Below are 18,522 nucleotides of genomic sequence, written 5' to 3'. Positions count from 1 at the left end.
ATGAAGATCAGCACATCCAAATCTGATCTTTGGCCAGAAGAAGGTAAAGCACCCTCTCTGGGTTGGAGAAAATTTGGTCGACAGGGGATCAAATTTGAAACATTTTGCTACATCTTGAACTGTTGCAGTTTCCTGTCACACTGCATTCTGTCAGACGAATTAAACCCTTTGAAAAACCTATTTACCCTTTCACCTGTGGGGGCACTGCACCAAGAACTACTGAAGGAAACAAAAACACAAACACCCCACTGAACACATCTTCCTTCTTCATGAAATGTGTAAACAAAATGCAGTAGTGGGTATGGATCTGTCTGGTGACATGGAAAAAATAAAGTTCATGGCCACAACTTGTTATAATTAAGTAGTTCTCACAAAATAAATAAGTTGTTCCCATGAGTTATTAAGTCATAGCCATGATATTTTTTTTCTTTTGTCCCATGTCATCAGTTGCACTCTGTAGGTGTGAGACTTAAGCGGTTTTGTTTTTGGCAAAAGATGACAAGCCATTTCTCCCGCTAGCAATAGACACTAAGGTTTCTTTTGGTTCTATTTACCCATAATGCTCTGTGCTTTCAAGGCAAACAAAATCGAATTAGAGTAGAGCAACCTAAACAGGACTGGTGCTCCTCAAGCATTTGGGGGTATTGTTCATGAATAAAGGAAAAACTGGAGCAGAAGATTGATAGGTGGATTGGTGCAGCATCTGCAGTGATGCAGGGGAAATATTCTCAAATTACCAGTCGATCTACATTTCTACCCTCATCATCTGTGGTCACAAGCTCTGGGTAGAGGCTGAGATGAGATTCCTCTCCAGGGTGTCTGGGCTCTCCCTTGAATATGGGGTGAAAAGCTGGGTCCTTGTCCTGCGATGGACTGGCGACTCTTCCAGGGTGACCCTGCCTCTCGCCCGTTGACCCTGGAGATATGCAACATCACCCCCGCAATCGCATTGGGGATAAGGGTGTAAGATAATGGATGGACAGACGGAAGCTCTGTTATCTGGGAAGGTTCTCAGAGTAGAGCTGCTGCTTTAAGCACCATTAAGTTGTTACAGGAATACCAATCCAATATAAGATAGTAAAATCTTTACAACTGAACATTCATCCAGCTTACATTATGAAAGCTGCATTCACTTTCCTCGCTGTGACTCATGCACTCCGCAGGGAATCATGACTCAACATGTCGGAAGATGGTGAGGTCATCCTATGTGTTTACATATTAAAAAGATTAATTATTGATAGGAAATGATCAATGATGTGAAATAATAATATGGACATTAATGACATAGCAATTCTACAAAGCATATATTTTTTTTGCCATTTTTGTCTTTTTGTTTGACTGTAAATGTTTTTCTCTCCAAAAAAGAGAGACTATTAAAAATATTTCAGGTCCTATTTTAATTCAAATTCACCTTCTCTTTTAAAAGTTTAAAATCCAGATTAACATCTTTCCTCCAACCTCTATTGCATGTCATTTCATGAAATCAGAAATTTCTGTTAAAAAATCCGTTTTTAATGATCTAATGTTACATTTAAATTTTCTGATAATCTAGATTTTGGGGATTTATTAGCTGTAAACTATTATAATAAAAACGTTCACAATATTGTTCTCTATGTAGAGTGAATATATATATTAGATTAAGTTCGCTTTTTGATTAAATTAATTTGAAAAATAACAGTTTTTAGTGTTAACTAAATAAAAAATGTATTAAAAATGACGATAAAACATTACTAAATACTGTCGGGAGATAACGTCCAATCAGGTCTAATTTTATTCGACTGAGAAGGCGGAACTAGTTGGAAAAACTGGCCAATGAGAGTCAGCCAGCCTCCCGTTAGCTGCTATTTTCTAACAAGATGGCTGCCGTTCCTGAGAGCAGAGTTCTTACTTTCAGCGTTTTTAAATGGAGCTCATATTCCTCCACATATTTACCCGAGTGAGTGTTGAGGACATTAGCTAGCTGCATGTTTGCATTAGTGTTAATGGCTGATGGAGGGCTTTCTGTTGCTCCGAGTACCGGTGGACGGTCCAGCCGGCTGGACTTGGCCTAGCTCGTCTCAGATCCAACACAGCGAGCGCTAGCTGAGACAAGGGCGCTCGCTGGGCTGGTTTATTTATTATTATTTGTTGGCTATTCTAAAGATTTTCTGATTCAGTAGCGTGTAACATTTATACCCCTTAATACAACGTTAAACTGAGTATTATAAACGTGTAGCTAAGCCTCAGTAGCAGTTGAGTTCTTGCAGTCGCGACGTAAACAAAACAAACCATGTTACTATCTTTTCAAAAATGGGGCATTTTAAACAACTTCAAATTCAATAATCTATACCCTGTTGCATTAGCATGCTGTGCGGTAACGTGTGGAAATAAATGTTTATGTTGGCATAACTGAAGCTGATACACACAGGTCCTGTTACTATTGGCTAACCAGCTCATTAGCTAATTAGCCTGTTTACCCGTGCAGTGAAACTAAATCAGACTTCGTGGTTTGCTTAAAATATGGCAACACTGCTTAATCAGTGGAGTGTTGGTAATGTCGGGCACAGTGTGTATGTCTGTTATATTTTAGCTGTTGCTGCTTCACGGCTTCATCATCAAGCTAGCTACTGCTAATTGAACTATCGTGCTTCATCTATTCCATACTGACACCGGAAGCTGTTCCTGTACGCGACTGGCAGTTTATATAATTACTGTCCTGTAATGATTTCTTTTAGTCTTTCCTTGCCTTTGTTCTTGCTAACTTGATTGGTCACTTTCCAGACTCGGTAAATAAAGCCAATCTTTTTCATTTCTTAGGAATATCTTGGTGGATAAACCTAACGATCAGTCCTCCAGGTGGTCTTCAGAGAGCAACTATCCTCCACAGGTAGGCTGATCCAGTTAGCCAATGACGTTGCATCTATAAAATGTAGAAAACGACGTCCCTATATACAAATTAAGATATGAATTCAAGCGCATTTCCTTTGTACATCCTGATCAATGTGAAATTCAGGACAAATAAGGGAATAACAGAGTCCTATGCTCACACGTCTCCATTTTAATCTGCAAATAACTGTAACTATACCCTGCTTCTGTATGATTAAAAGAGATGATTACCTCTTGTTCACATTTTCTCAATAAACACGCAACTGTGTTTTTTTCCCCTTCATAGATCACTTTGTTCTTTCACCCCTTTCCAGTTGGTTTATTGAGGTCATAGACTGTGTTCTCTTTTAGGTCATGCAGCAGGGATCACAAGACCAAAGAGTGACCAACAGGTCACAGCATTCACCTGAGCAATGCTGTGTATGCTGTTCTTACAGGATGTTTAAATGCATTTAGGTGTTGTAAATATAGTCAAAGTTGTTGTGTGTTCTCCTTAAGATGTCATCGTCCGCATCAGATTATAGGGTTGTAATATTTGTGGGTTGCCTTCAACTTCTGGACTTATCAGTAGAGCCTGAGTTCTAAAGAACGTGTAGCTAGCCAGGCTAAAGGATGAACAGAAAGGGAAAGTGGTTACACATGGTCTTAAATGAGGTGAAGCTAGTAGGCATGTCAACAACAAATAATGAGTTGTTTATCATGTTTAAGTGAAAACATGATTTTCTTTTTGGGAAATTTATAATAATTGGGATAATTAGTTGTTTTTAACATGCCCGGGGGGAAAGGACTTGAAGATGGGTGACTTTAAGTCTACATTCTAAGTCTTTTAGCTTGACCAAAACACAATGTGCAAAGTTCCATTCATGAAAAAGGTTTTCCCTTTTTTGTGATTTTTGCAAATTTTGTGGCTCTACTTTCTATGTGACCCCCCTCCCCCCTCTCACACCCCTTCAGTTTCACTGCACTGTTGCAGAAGTTAACATTTACAGTCTTAATTATCACCATAGTTGGCAGTACAGCCAGTCTTCACCAAGGAATGGTGCCTTGCTATTTTTATGCTTCATGCTGTTTTGTATCTCTGTCTCTTCTTCACTAGTTTTTAATCTTGAAGTTGGAAAGGCCGGCGATTGTTCAGAGTATCACCTTTGGCAAGTATGAGAAGACTCATGTCTGCAACCTCAAGAAGTTCAAAGTGTTTGGTGGGATGAGTGAGGAGAACATGACAGAACTTTTATCCAGGTGAGTTTCTCGACTACAGAGTCCAGTTCTAAAGTAGATCTCTTGATCTCCGTCTCTTGCACAGCATGTAGCCGTCGGTACCAGGGGAAAAATAAAACGTTAAGCTGTTTTATTTTCATATGGCGTGTTTGTCTTTGTTTGCACTTTTTGCCATCCCAGCATGATTTACAGTTTAATGCCACATCTCTTTGACCAAATAAACAAAACCCTTAAGGAATGTGATTCTAAGTCAGGATTGGATTGGACCCTAAGGAAGGGAAATGTCGACACTGGACAGTCACTCTTCTCTGTCCAGGTGATCTCTCCACCTTTTCTAGGTGCATCTCCTCCTCAGAGCTCCTCAGCTCCTTCAGACTAGCCAGCAGCAATTAGCTAACCCAGGTGAACTGCACATCTGCTGAGCTCATAAGAATGTTGGGAAAAACATTGTTAAAGGGCTAATAGAGGAGGAGTGATGTTTTTGATGACTTCCTGAAGGTGGAGTTTCAGAAGGAGCAGGAGTTTTTAAAGAGGTCGCTGAATTAGGAAGTCAAATTAGATATGTACAGCATTTTTATGATGACTAATGTTGGCATTGTTGCTAGATTATGCTATAAAATGGCAATGTATACCTGAAAAACATATTATTTATGTTTTATCAAATATGTTAAGAGCATTTTTATATAAGTTTTCTACTGCGGCTTTAGTGAAGTAAATAAACCAACAATGAAAGTTAAAACAGCGTTTAAGAACTGACCCGTCTTCTTTCTGCTTGCCTCTCAGTGGCCTTAAGAACGACTACAACAAGGAGACATTTACGTTAAAGCATAAGATTGATGAGCAGATGTTTCCCTGCAGATTTGTGAAAATAGGTAAAAGGCGTCCATCTGTGGTTGGGTTCGTTTACACTGCTCAGGTTTTCCATTTCTCCTTCATTTTCCTGAATCTTTTCTGCCTGTTTGCCATAGTGCCTCTGATGTCTTGGGGGCCCAGTTTTAACTTCAGCATCTGGTACATTGAACTGCATGGCATTGAGGACCCTGATGTGGTGCAGCCCTGCCTTAACTGGTACAGCAAGGTCAGAACTCCAAGCTTTATCTTTCAAAATACTCCTAACATTTCCACTATTTCTCTAAAATAAATGTAATTATTTCAAACACCTTTTTTCTTAAGAATTAATTTGTAGAATAACTTAAACTTAGGCATTTCTTTCTTTATTATTATGCCACTAGAAGTGTGTGTGTATATATATACTGTATATATCTTTTACAATGTCAGTCCCTTTTGGCACAACAGAGGCAATATTATTCTTAGAGTAATCAGTAATTCATAAGAAGTGCATGTTGAATTACTCATCAAGGCATTTTTGATATTATTTCACTATCATACAAGCTCAGTGATTTTTTTTTTTCTTCTTTAACTTAAATTTATTGTAGAATTTCTCTAAACCGCTGTAGAACTGTTGCAGCTGTGGAGCATGGTGGTGCTACCATCATGACGTGGGCCTATTTGTCTGCTTGCAGTTCTGGTGCTTCATAGAAATAATCTTGTTTAATGAAGGAAGGACGAATACCTTCAGAATGAGTTTTTCCTGTTCTTAAGCCATAAGGCAGATCTATTCAGTCTAATTCTATGCTTTGTGCTCTTAGTGACATCATGCTTTACTATTTATTTTACATTATATTTAGAATTCCTATTTGCACTTTCTGAACCATTTGAAAGGTTTGTTGCAGTTTTATTTTTACATGTTTGACCAAACTTGTGAAGTTCTTGGTGTATTGAAGTGTGCTGTACTGGTGCAGAGTTAGCAAATGAAGCTGTCAGTCAGTACATTTATTTCTGTATTAAAAGAAAAATAAATATTTTAAGGAAATTCAGCTGTTTTTCTGTATTGGCTGATACTAGACCTCAGATATCGGTACAGGTAATGAAAAAAGTCACGCCATCCCTAATTCAGTGTCATGACATCACAGGAAGTCGTCTTCACAGCTCAGATTAGGTTGTGGAATCGATGTAAAGTTGCTGTCCATCGTGTCGTTTCAGTACAGAGAACAGGAAGCCATTCGGCTCTGCCTCAAGCACTTCCGGCAGCACAACTACACGGAAGCCTTCGAGTCGTTGCAGAAGAAGACGCGCATAGCCCTGGAGCACCCCATGCTCACACACCTGCACGACTGTCTGGTACTGCAGGGAGACTTTGACGCCTGTGAGGAGCTCATAGACAAAGCAGTGAGAGGTACGGCCCTGCGGCTCCAGCTCCGCCTCACTCTGCAGCTCTCTCGAAGTGAACATGTGCCGACGCTCACTGCTTTCCCAACATTCCATCATCTCATTTCTCTGCTAGATGGTTTGTTTAACCAGTATATCAGCCAGCAGGAGTACAAGCCCAGGTGGAGTCAGATCATCCCCAAGTGCAACAAAGGTACAGGCAGCCAAGAAACCAGCCGAGACGACATGAACAGTGAGAGCTTCTATTCGCCTGGGAGATCCTCCCAGTCTGTTGGATTAAACACTCCAGATCTCTGGAAGCTCACTGGAAACTTAACCCTGCTTTCTGTTTTTCTGCCTCCTTCCTTACCCACCCACTCCCTTGCTTTCACCCTCCATCCTCACGTTCCACCCTTATCTCCTCCCCGTCTCCTCGTTTCCAGGTGACGGCGATGACAACAGGCCCGGGATGAGGGGAGGACATCAAATGGTCATTGACGTCCAGACTGGTGAGACCCACGCAGACGCTGCCATGAGTCACTTCCTCCTCCGTCAGATTGTAAATGCAAAGCTCTGTTTCGGAGTAATCAAATTAAGCCTTGTTTCCTCCCGCAGCCACCTTCAGGCCTATGTTTAAAACTCACTTCACTACTACTGCTTTGACGGTGACAGCACTTCAGTTGTGATTTGTTGAGGCTGGGATAAAAGCCTGTGTAATGTGTGGAGGTGGATCTGCAGACTGCTGGGTGGAGTCACTGCAGCCCTGAGCACCGACTCCTTCCAAACAGCAGTTACAGCGAATCAGCAAGTTGATACAGTTTACTTCCATGAACCATTTATTTTAAAAAGAGGAATCAATAGACAGTTAAACTCCTTATTGTTCAGGTTGCTTGTTTTATACTGACAGTCGCTTCATTATGCAATTCTGAATGTTTCATCAACCTGAGGTTAACCTGGAGGTGAACCAATCAGGCCTTTTTGATGGAGTTTTGGTGTCGTCATAGATAAAAGAAGAAAATAACACTGTGGCCACAAAGTTTCAAGATTTCTTCTAAAATTGTACCGTTTGTTACATCATTTCAGTAACTGTGTCCAGATTTTCCACGCTGCGTACTCTGAAATGTGGCCTCCATTCTGACAGTTCTGTGTGGTAAAACATGATGAGCAGCAGCAGACAGACGTCTTCCTGATTCCACCATGGAATCTTTTACCTTTTATCTACAAAAAGGTTCCAATTTCCTTTTTTTTCTAACTTTATTTTGTGATAATTTTGAAATGTACATATGTACATCCAGACCCCTACTAACAGAAGTTTAGAACTTCTAGTTGAACAAAGGCAAATAAAATAATAATAATTTAAAAAATCCAATTAGATTTTTTTTTTTTTTACTATTTTAAGTCTGACCTACTAATTTTGCCAAATTTCTTTATCATCACATAGATCTGCTTTGGATTCTGTGATGTTTTCTAGTATAAATCCTTTGTGTCTGACCTGGATTATTTTAATGCCATTGTTTGTTGTTTTTTTTAAACCCAAGATAAATTGTACAGGTTTCTGTACTTTTTGGAAATCATCTGCGCTGTAGCTTTGACATAACGCCCGACTCTGTCTCAGCTGTTTTTCTCACGTTTTCCTCTGGAACAGCTCCACCCTCTCTCCTCGGCCTGCTTTGTGGCGCTGCTTTGTGGCGCTGCAGCACAGCGGCAGCAACAGAAATGATTTTACTGTTAACAAAATAACGTAGCAAAGCCTCTTTTTACATGCAGCTACACACAGCTGAAGCAACACTGCTATGAACAAAAAAAGCACAAATAGTGGATAAGTACAAAAGCATCAAAGACATGAGAAGTGATGCAATGTAGCCCTGTTGCCATAAATAATGAATCAATCGCAAGAAAAATTAAAACGAGCTCAATTTTCATTTGCATGATTTATTGATCTTCTTCTTTCTCTCCTTCTACCAAGAATTGGATGACAACAGTCTTCAGTTTGGTGCTTTGGTCTTAACTACGGAATCCCTTTATTGAAGAACAATTCTGTTTACTCAGATTTCATAATTCATTTTATTTGTCGTTTTGTTTATTTGTTTTGGATGTTGAAAATGTCTTCCAGTTCCAGAGTTAAATGTTCATTAGAATTTAAAGTTTATTGACCTTTGACAATGTGTTCTTGCATTACTATGCCATTACCATGATATTACTGGGAAATGGTCTCAAAACAAAATTATCATTTATTGCAATAACTTCTGGGACAATTTATCATCCAGCAAAATTTGTCATGGTGACAGGCCTAATCCCATGTTTTGCCTCTTGCATTCCTTTTTTAATCAATTGATGGCCTTAATAAAAACATTTAGGACTTGTTTATTAACTTATTAACTGGTAGAAAGCCCTCCCTCTCTGACATGTCTGAACTTGCTGGATGTGGTCATGGAACAGGTCTGCTCTTGCTGGATGTTTTTTTCTGAGTGGATCTTTGAAGCTGTTGTGTGTGTTTTTGTAGCCTCTGTTCTCTGGGCAGGGCGGCTAAATGTTCAAACAGAGATTAATGCTTTGGAGTTCACCCATGCTATGACGGCAGAATGAAAATCACTCTTTGCTTCTTTCATTTGTTGATGTAACTTAATTTGAGCTGACGTAATGTCAGATGTCCACTCCTCTGATGTCTCCGATAGTGATGTAATAGTAATGTAATGTGTGTGTGTGTGTGTGTGTGTCCTGCAGAGACAGTGTACCTGTTTGGGGGTTGGGATGGCACTCAGGATCTGGCTGATTTCTGGGCTTACAGCGTCCAGGAGAACCAGTGGGCCTGCATCTCCAGGGACACAGAAAAAGAGGTGAGGGCCAGCCCGACTACACAAACCCACCAGCAGGTGGCAGCTCTGTAAGCCTGTCTGCTGTCGTCCAATCAGAACGGCCCGAGTGCCCGCTCCTGCCACAAGATGTGCATCGACTCGCAGCGGCGGCAGATCTACACGCTGGGCCGCTACCTGGACTCCAGCGTCAGGAACAGCAAGTCCTTGAAGAGCGACTTCTACCGCTACGACATCACGGCCAACACCTGGACGCTCCTCAGCGAGGACACGTCGGCGGACGGAGGGCCCAAGCTGGTGTTTGACCACCAGGTAGCGCTCCTGTTTCACTCTGCCTTCTCTTTGTTTTTACTGAGGGGTTTTTTTTGTATTGGAGATTCTTTTTTATTTTGAAAAGCATTCGTTTTTAAAAAAATCTTTCAAAAAGAGATTTACTGATCTAACATTTTGCTACCAATATTCAAGTTTTTCCTGTTTAAAACTAAACAAACAAAAGTGACATATCTGATATGTTGATCCAGGTGTCAGCTAAAGAGTAATAGCTCATCAAATCTTAGAAATCCAACAGGACTCAAATTCATCAGTGTGTGAGCGGGATATTATAAAATACGTAGCTCACAGATACGATCCGATTGGGCAGAATGTTAGGGGCTGTGATGGAGTCTGATTCTGAGAAGAGGAAGAGGAGGCTGCGCAGGAAAAAATGAGTACAGAGTTGACATTTAAACTATACATTAGCATTTATAAACATTATCCATATGTGTTCCATGTAGCGATCCTCTGATGCTGGTCACCAACCCACTTCCTGGTGGATCTCTACATGCAAAAGCCAGTAGAATACTTCCAAAATAATTCAGGGAATGACAGGTGTCTTAGATTTGCAAGTTAATTTTCTATAAACTGAACAGTGGAACGAGGCCTTTCAACAAACCAAATATCAATTCCTGTTTCTTAATATTTCATAAAAACCCATAATGGTCTTTTTTTCTCTCTCTTTTGAAATTTAAGACCAAATTTTGTTTAGCAAATAATCAACAAGTCAGGTGCTCACTTACAAAAACCAATAACTACCAACTACCTGTTAGTCACATCACAAATTGGAAAGTGATGGTGTGTTAAGACATACTTTTAAATATTTTTATTATTGTAAATTTATTAGAGGTGCATGATAAATCTGCCAAACTATAAGCAGTTTATTAAAGTTCACTCTGGTTGATGCTTACAGGCAGAATCTGTTTGAGTTCCAAGGTTTAATGAGTTATATGTATAAAAAAATCTTTCTTTCTGTATTTGCCATGCTGATCAGTAGGACTGCACCGATTCCACTTTTGTGGCCAATCATTAAAAAAAAAAAAAGTGTTTCTTCTGTCTGAAAAGTCACTAAATAAAGCAATTCACTAAGTTGATAATAGTGGGGTAACCAGTGCTTACTGTGACTGTCACCTAATTATTTCTGTCAGTAAGAAGCAATTACCCCCAAATTAGAAAGTGATCCAGCCAATCTAACTTCCAAATTCTGTTAATGTCTTACCAAAATATATTAGAATACCAACCTGATCCGCCTTCCCTCTCCTGTTGTTGCAGATGTGCATGGACTCAGAGAAACACATGATTTACACGTTTGGCGGCCGCATCCTGACATGTAACGGCAGCGTGGAGGACAGTCGGACGTCTGAGCCACAGTTCAGCGGTCTGTACGCATTCCACTGCCAGGCGGGGACGTGGCGCCTCCTACGGGAAGACTCGTGCAACGCCGGGCCAGAAGACATTCAATCCCGGATCGGACACTGCATGCTCTTCCACACCGTGAGTCTGACTCCAGACTGGATCCTGGTAGAGCCAACTAATGTTACCTGATGCTAACTGATGTTACCTCTGTACCGGTCAACAGAGAAACCGCTGTCTCTATGTGTTTGGGGGTCAGAGGTCAAAGACGTACCTGAACGATTTCTTCAGCTACGACGTGGACGGAGATCATGTAGAGATCATATCTGATGGTACCAAAAAGGATTCTGGGATGGGTGAGTTTTTAATTCCAGTAGCTCTAACAAGCTGCCGTTAATTAAAGCCAGACTGGGCTCAGATACAAGCACTCGTAGGTTCCTGTCCTGTTGGCATAGCGACGTCAGAAAGTCTCAGTGTTACAAAATGGAGGTCTGTAGACGGTGGATTTGTTTTCTTTTTTAAAATCAAATTTGGGACATTTTAAAGAGGTTCTGAATTGTAATAAATGAGAATCTAGATTCTTTTGTGAATCTGTATCGACCATTTAGCCGTTCAGGTTTTTTAAACATTGATGATCGACCGGAAATTTCCAGTCAGTGCACACCTACACCTTCAATAGGGTGCTTAGCAAACTTTAGGCAGAGTTTTCTATGGCTTCTGGGTTGGAGGATCTGCTTCTTGTAGAACAAGTGGAGTTTTATCTGCAACAAATGTTTGTCATTAAACGTTCTTTCACCGTTTCCCAGTTCCAATGACTGGTTTCACCCAGAGAGCCACCATCGACCCGGAGCTCAACGAGATCCACGTCCTGTCGGGGCTGAGCAAAGACAAGGACAAACGGGAGGAGAACGTGCGCAATTCGTTCTGGATCTACGACATCGCCCGTAACAACTGGTAGGCCCCGAAACGAAAGCCAGGCCTCGTCGTTCAGAGACGACTCTGATTGTAACCACAACACTCACAGGAAGTTCTCAGACACATGCGCAGCGTCGCTCTGTCACCGTGATCACACCACAGAGGCTCAGTGTTCGTGCAGCACTAGCTGGCTGCCAGCACTCAGTGTCTTTATATAACAGCGGACAAAAGAAATCATCTTTTGAGGCGATTCAACAGGGAACAGTTGGATCACAGTAAACACGATGTGCAGGAAAAGCTGTGGCCAACTGCTTCTAGTGAATCGCATCACTAGCATATGATGTGCTACAATTTGTTCCTTTTTTGCTACAATTTGTTCCTTTTTTGAATTTATGACGCATGGTAAGAACTGGGGTAAACTGATTCTGGAAGTGTGGCTTCGTTTGTGTTTTTTACCACAACCAGAACAGCCTACGCTACGTTTGTTTTTTCCTTGATGGCTTCAGAATGTATTCTGAGCTTTTTTTCTTCTTCTTCTTTCTCATCATCACTTCTATGTGTGTGTGTGTTTTTCACTCAGGTCATGTGTGTATAAGAACGATCAGGCTGTAAAAGAAAACCCAAGTAAGACGCTGCAGGAGGAGGAACCATGTCCACGCTTTGCACACCAGCTGGTCTACGATGAGATGCACAAGGTAGCACTTCTACCCTACGCTGCCACACAGTCTGCATGTCCAAAACCCAGACAGTGTCAATAAAATACCCCCACCCTCCTCTCACATCCCTCTGACTGCATTCTGCCTCAGTGCGTCATGAATATTGCAGGGCTTAGAAATGTGTCTGCTTAAAAATAAAGATAAAAATAAAAAAACCTCACACAAACTAGCAGGAGCTGTAGTAGTTAGCGTTTTGAACACCAGGAATCACTTCTGGTTTATTATTCCTGTTATATTTATCATTATTCACAGCAAACTGGTGATGTTTAGATATATGACTGAACTTACTGTAGAGCTGAGCAACTGGAGGAATTTCTCTATAGAAAAAGTTAAGCTCACTTTAATAAAAATGGGCATAATGAGAATTATTAATATGTGCTTAAAGATTACAATACTTTTAAACTGAGAAGCGATTCTCATTGGAATGTAGGTTCTAATTTGATAAATATGATTGTTTACTGTGATCTAGTTTCTTAGTTGAAATGGAATAACCAGCAGTTATTCCTGCTGCTGCATAGATGATATGACCTCTAACCTCAGGAGCCCAAATCAACCAGCCAGTGGTCAAAATTCATTCCATCCTTTCAACTAAATCCAAAAGAAACTGAGTTTCCACTGTGTTTATAATGTAACCAATCCACTCAGAGTCATTTTCTTTTGTTTGATGTAATAAACGTTAGAGACATACCAACACTCTGCCTTCTGACACCACTGCTGTCTTCTTTCTGAAGGCCTTAGACAACCTTTAAAAATGCTGAGTCATGATGTTCTCAACTCATATTATGCAACTATATTCAGTTAAGTGGGATTTAATTTTTTTTTATTTAACTTCTATTTTACCACGATAAAAACCCCTCTGAGATTAAAAACTCTTTTTCAAGGGAATCCTGACCAAGAGCAGCAACAGAATCCAGAATCAATGTGGTTTCCTCATTTCTTTCAGCACCAGAGAAAGTTTCTTACATCATACAGAAACAAAATTAAAATATATTTTCTTTGTTTCCTGGCCAGAATTTTTCAGCATTGTTAAAACCAACATTAAATATCCGTATGTTGACAAACAAACAGATATCACTCGTTATTTTCTCACAACTGTACCTTTGATGAAAAGATCGTATTTCTGTTCCTACCACTGAGGTCAGTGCAGGTCAGTCAATCAGTCTCGTCTGAGTTCTTTTTAATCTACTATTGCCTGAATAATTTAGTGTAAGTGTTGGAGAGCGTCTGTTCCATGCATGTTTATCCCAAAATGTCCAGGTGCACTACCTGTTTGGAGGAAACCCAGGGAAGTCGTGTTCTCCTAAGATGCGCCTGGATGACTTCTGGTCCCTCAAACTGTGTCGGCCCTCCAAGGAGTACCTGCTGCGCCACTGCAGATACCTCATCAGGAAATACAGGTCTGCAGATTTTACTGTGTCACTCCGTCACCTGTTATGTTCAGGTCAATGATAAGACAGTAGATACAAAGATTTCTCTGTCATCTACAGTCAGGACTTTGATTTAAAACTAGAGAACAGTAAATTATGGGAAATAGTAGTACAGGTAACCTTAAAGTTGTAGCATGTTGCCATCTAGTGGTTGTAATCTGTAACAGCGGTCTGTCATTGTTTTGCCCACTGTGTTGACCATGACTGTGTGTGGTAGGTTTGAGGAGAAAGCCCAGTCAGAGCCACTGAATGCTCTGAAGTACCTTCAGAATGACCTGTCGCTAACAGTGGACCACACTGACCCCGATGAGACCAAAGAGGTACTGCAGCGTTCACACACACTACTTTAACTAACTGGAGTGAATGTCAACCTGCGTGTTCAGCTGAGACTAGAGCTGAGAGTTTGACGTCACTTAGAGCACATTACATAGAATTAAACTGAATAGATTTGTCCTTATGGATTGGGAACATAGTTACCAATTACTGTATAGAATTTATTTTTTTATTTATTTTTTTTCAAAATCGAGACCGATTAATATATTAATATCATATCGATGCATTTCTACTTTGAACTACGGAACCTAAAGGTTTCCATTGGTGGAAAACAATCCACATTTTCCTTGAATTAAATCTTCATAAACCAAACAAAATTGATTAGTGGATGAAATGGATCTGCTGCCCAGCCGTAGGTGAGCGTAGGGCTGTTTGACTCTTCTGTTCTCCTGAATGTCGGTGACACAGGTGTTTGTGTTGCGTTTCAGTTCCAGCTCCTACCAACTGCTCTCTTCAAGTCCAGTTCTGATTTCATCCCTCTAGGTAAGACCCGAATCACTCTGAATGTGTTGGATAAAGATACTGGATAGGTTGAGTCTGCTTGACTTCAGTTAGTGACAATACTTTACCCCATAAACCGTAAACATCAAGAGGAAATCATGTTTATCAGATTTAAACACCCTTCATTTGCATGTGGTACTGATTAAGAGTTCACTGTTTTATTTTAAATGAGCAGTAAGTGTTAGTGCAGAGTAACCCTCAGGCAGCAGCCTGAACCTGACCGGGGGTCAGTCCTCACAAACCTCTGCTCCCTCCTTCTCTCAGGCTTCTCTGACGTAGACCAGACGTACGCTCAGCGAACGCAGCTCTTTGACACGCTGGTCAACTTCTTCCCCGACAGCATGACGCCCCCGAAGGGCAACCTGGTGGACCTGATCACCCTCTAGCATCCTGCTCCTTTCACACTCGACTGAACACACACCTGTGCACCCCACACACCTAAAACACACCAGACTGGCCAGCTGAGTCCACTTTGTCCACCTCCACTAAACTGACCTGTGTTCTACAGGCTTTGTCACCATGGCGATGAGGGTATTAAAACACAGCACCACTGTGCTAGGTAGACATGAGTGAGATTTTCTAAAAGCCTTTGGTGCTTTTTATTTTTTTTGGTTTTTTTCTTTAGGTGTGAGCCGATTGCTCAAAGCTCTAAAAAGTTTTAATTTGACAAAAAAAAGATTGTTGCACTTCTGCTTTGCTTTTCACACACAGGCGTTCAATGAGTACTTTTAAGGCCAGTGGATTTTTTTTCTTTAAAGTCGGCCGAGTTTCCCCAGCTCCTCTGTTCTTTAGGCTTTTCCTGAACGTCTCTCCTGGGGAACACGTTCAGGCTCATCGTCTGGCTTCTTTGCTGCTTTCGTTTTTGAAGAACTGCTCGGCTTTCTTTGGAGCTCATGACTTTTTTCTAGACGACACGCAGCCGCACCAACCACAAACAAAAATGTAGTTTACAATTTTAGTAGTTTTAGTGAGTGCGATGAGGAAAAAAAAAAAAAGAATATATATGTATGTCAGGAAATCTAAAAGTCCTTTTGGGTCTGACTAATATAAGTTTAAACACTTCAATTATCAGATTGTCAATTGATTCTAATTGCTGAAATTATGTACAAAATATGTAAATATACATACAGAATATTTTCCTGGACTGGATGCATTTTCTGCTGGAATGTCTCCCACCTTACCTAAATGTTCTGAGTTTACACATAGATGCTCATTAGTTCCTGTATCAGATATTCAGCATAAGGGGAAAAATCTGTGATAGTGCTTTAAGAACCTCGATTATTGTTACAAATGACCTCCTATAGGTTTCCTTAAAGTCCCTCGTGTGAGTGGAAAATACTCACAAATGATTCATTTTTTCATAGTTAGGTGGATCAGATAGTAGATGTTGAATTACATCTACAAACAATATGCCCACAATCTGAAAATATCACTTTTTCTTGTTCATAAAATACATCAAAACTGAAAACCATTTTTAGTCTATATAACACATCAAACACAGCATGGATATTGGTTTACTAATATCTAATTGTAAACCTTTTATATTCTGGTTGTCACAAAGCTCCAAGATGGAATCTGCATCACATTTCCTCCTCTTTTATGTTAGTATTTCCTTAAAAAAAAAAAGATTAGAATCAGCAGGACCTCATGCGATACATGAAATCATTGGTCATATCATATTTGCTTTATGAAGAAAAATCTTCCTCCCTATTTAAGTAAATGTCCATTAAAAGTGTCAGATTTTAACACAAAGCAGTAAAGAATGTATGTTTTAGTTGATAAATTTCAGGGACGTTTTCATTTACAATCATTTCCATAAACAGAAAATGGGAAATCTGTGCCCTGCTGTTTACTGTAACTGAAGCATAAATCTGTAAATTTATTAAGATTCTGGTTTAAAACCTTAACAACTGATTGATAGTCAAACCTTTTCTGTTGGTGTTCCAGTTTTAGAGCTAAATCCATTGACGTGGACGGTCAACAGCGTAATTGTTAAAAACTCCAAACCGGACCAGAACCGCCAGGCATGGGCCGCAGTGAGTCTGCCTCTCACTCCTCCTGTTTCTGTTTCCATGACGCTCTTGACGTAGTAAATGTAGGTTGGTGTGCCTCGCAGTCTTAGATTCCTAACCTCTGACCTTCTAAACACATCAGGTTTTTTTTTACTCACCACTTGAGGAAACATCAATCAGAGATCAGATCATTTTAAAGAGTTGATTAAGCAGCAGTTATAAATGTGCTGATATAAAGGCGTGGTTGCCGGGCTACATACTTGGATCTGGCTAAATAAAATGTCTCCCTCCACTATTAAATAGTTTAAATCTGTACATTCTATTTTTACATACAGATTATTGGTGCACTACAGTATGGAGTGATTCTAATATTTTTGTTTACTGCTTGTTTTAACTTATCGGTCATAAAATATAGATTTTAATCAAGCTAAATATTCATTCATGTCCCACCAGACATTCCTTACTGGTCCCAGTTTAGGACTTTAGGAACAGTAACAGTAACATGTCGTCTGCCTTTACTGCAGATGACATGAACTGTTTGCAGTCTGCCTAAAGGCAAAACACTGATTACTGCAAACCAAACCAAAGGTTGCTTCAGTTCTGCAGGAAGGCGAGCGCCACAGCTCGCTTAAAACCTGCAGCTGGGTGGGATTCTACTTTTGGAACGCCGGGAAAACAGTCCTGGTGTTTTTAGGAAGAATTTGCCAAGCTAAGTGATACGAGTTGTTATGATTGCAGTCCTTAAGCACAAAGATAAAAACCACTGACCCCCATCACATGTGTGATTGTGGAAGCTTCATATGTAGCATATGAATATTAGAGCTCTGCTCACGAAACGGATATTTGAAATCACTAAATGTTATCCAGCTATTCTCTTACCAAAGGACACCATTAGCAAAACGCACTAAAAGCGTAGAAGATGATAAACAACCATGGTATCAAATGACTTCAGCCACATAGGCTCGCTTCCTCTTCCTCTTGTTTCTCTTGGATTGAGTGAAAGTAGCTGGAGGATGTTGCTAGCTGCTTTCTGGCAGGAGCATCACCTGTTTTAATAACCGCTAACAGACGTAGCTTTCAAAACTCTTAACGCGGCAGACATTTTAAGCCTTAGCAGAGAGATGAATCTGGAATTTTATTTCTTTTAGTAGAGTGGGACATGTCAATAAATTAAGTTTTTTTTTATTCGGTAATTAAGTTTAAGAAGATACTTTTATTGCATTCGTTACACCCTGAGTGATGCATTTCTGCTATTTTTTTTTATGATTTTTGCCTTAAATATGGATTAAAAGAGATAATCATTATAATAAAAATACTTGCCACTCTGTATAAATTTTTGGTGAAATCCACATTTTTTCTTTTAAATGCACTTATACTGGATGATGATGAAGGGTGTGTTTCCCCCCATGTTGCTTCTGTACAGAATGAATTCATGGTGTAAAAGAATACTTGAGGAAGCAATAAGAAGGATTATTGAAGGTATTCTGATAATGTTTGAGACTCTCCACTTTACTGGAGCATTTCAGTTTTTTACCAGAAGAAGGTTTTGTTTAAGAAAGCTTCATTCTGAACACCTTAATTTACCACACAATGCCAAATGCTTGTTTTCTTTTTTGGATATGTGTTGGGGAAATGGTCCCACAACCTTTGCTGTGTCATAACTTATTACCATATATGGTCATTGCCCGTCTCCGGAGCCCGCTGTGGGTCTGAGGAGGTGTAAGGCCGGTACTCTCTGATCCACACGCACCACTCTGTGCACACACAGAATGTGTAGAGAGCCTTGTAGTATTGCATTGTATGTAATGTATATAACAAATAAAGATTGTATTTTGTTCAAATTTTCTCA

The 18,522-nt window shown here is 40.1% G+C and overlaps 1 protein-coding gene across 1 annotated transcript; it reads left to right on the top strand.

The window, feature by feature from the left end:
- Positions 1-1,819: 1,819 nt before the first annotated feature.
- On the top strand, positions 1,820-18,519 carry mkln1 (muskelin 1, intracellular mediator containing kelch motifs). Its single transcript, XM_028043952.1, has 18 exons — positions 1,820-1,936; positions 2,797-2,866; positions 3,962-4,104; positions 4,867-4,955; positions 5,052-5,161; positions 6,127-6,319; positions 6,428-6,544; positions 6,735-6,800; positions 9,016-9,128; positions 9,204-9,416; positions 10,689-10,910; positions 10,996-11,125; positions 11,576-11,723; positions 12,265-12,379; positions 13,658-13,797; positions 14,045-14,147; positions 14,589-14,643; positions 14,926-18,519. Exons 1-18 carry the CDS (start codon positions 1,857-1,859, stop codon positions 15,045-15,047), a joined length of 2,229 nt encoding a protein of 742 aa, XP_027899753.1. The 5' UTR covers positions 1,820-1,856; the 3' UTR covers positions 15,048-18,519.
- Positions 18,520-18,522: the final 3 nt, after the last annotated feature.

This window comes from Xiphophorus couchianus, chromosome 17 (genome assembly GCF_001444195.1).
Source record: "Xiphophorus couchianus chromosome 17, X_couchianus-1.0, whole genome shotgun sequence".
NCBI classification, from domain to species: Eukaryota; Metazoa; Chordata; class Actinopteri; order Cyprinodontiformes; family Poeciliidae; genus Xiphophorus; species Xiphophorus couchianus.
This window is presented reverse-complemented; position numbering and strand designations above follow the sequence as displayed.

Bases quoted from the DNA above. Each gene is read 5' to 3' on its own strand.
- mkln1 (XM_028043952.1), top strand. From the start codon at position 1,857: ATGGCTGCCGTTCCTGAGAGCAGAGTTCTTACTTTCAGCGTTTTTAAA. The intron at 1,937-2,796 runs GTGAGTGTTGAG...TTCATTTCTTAG, and splicing joins TCCTCCACATATTTACCCGA to GAATATCTTGGTGGATAAAC. The intron at 14,644-14,925 runs GTAAGACCCGAA...TCCTTCTCTCAG, and splicing joins TTCTGATTTCATCCCTCTAG to GCTTCTCTGACGTAGACCAG.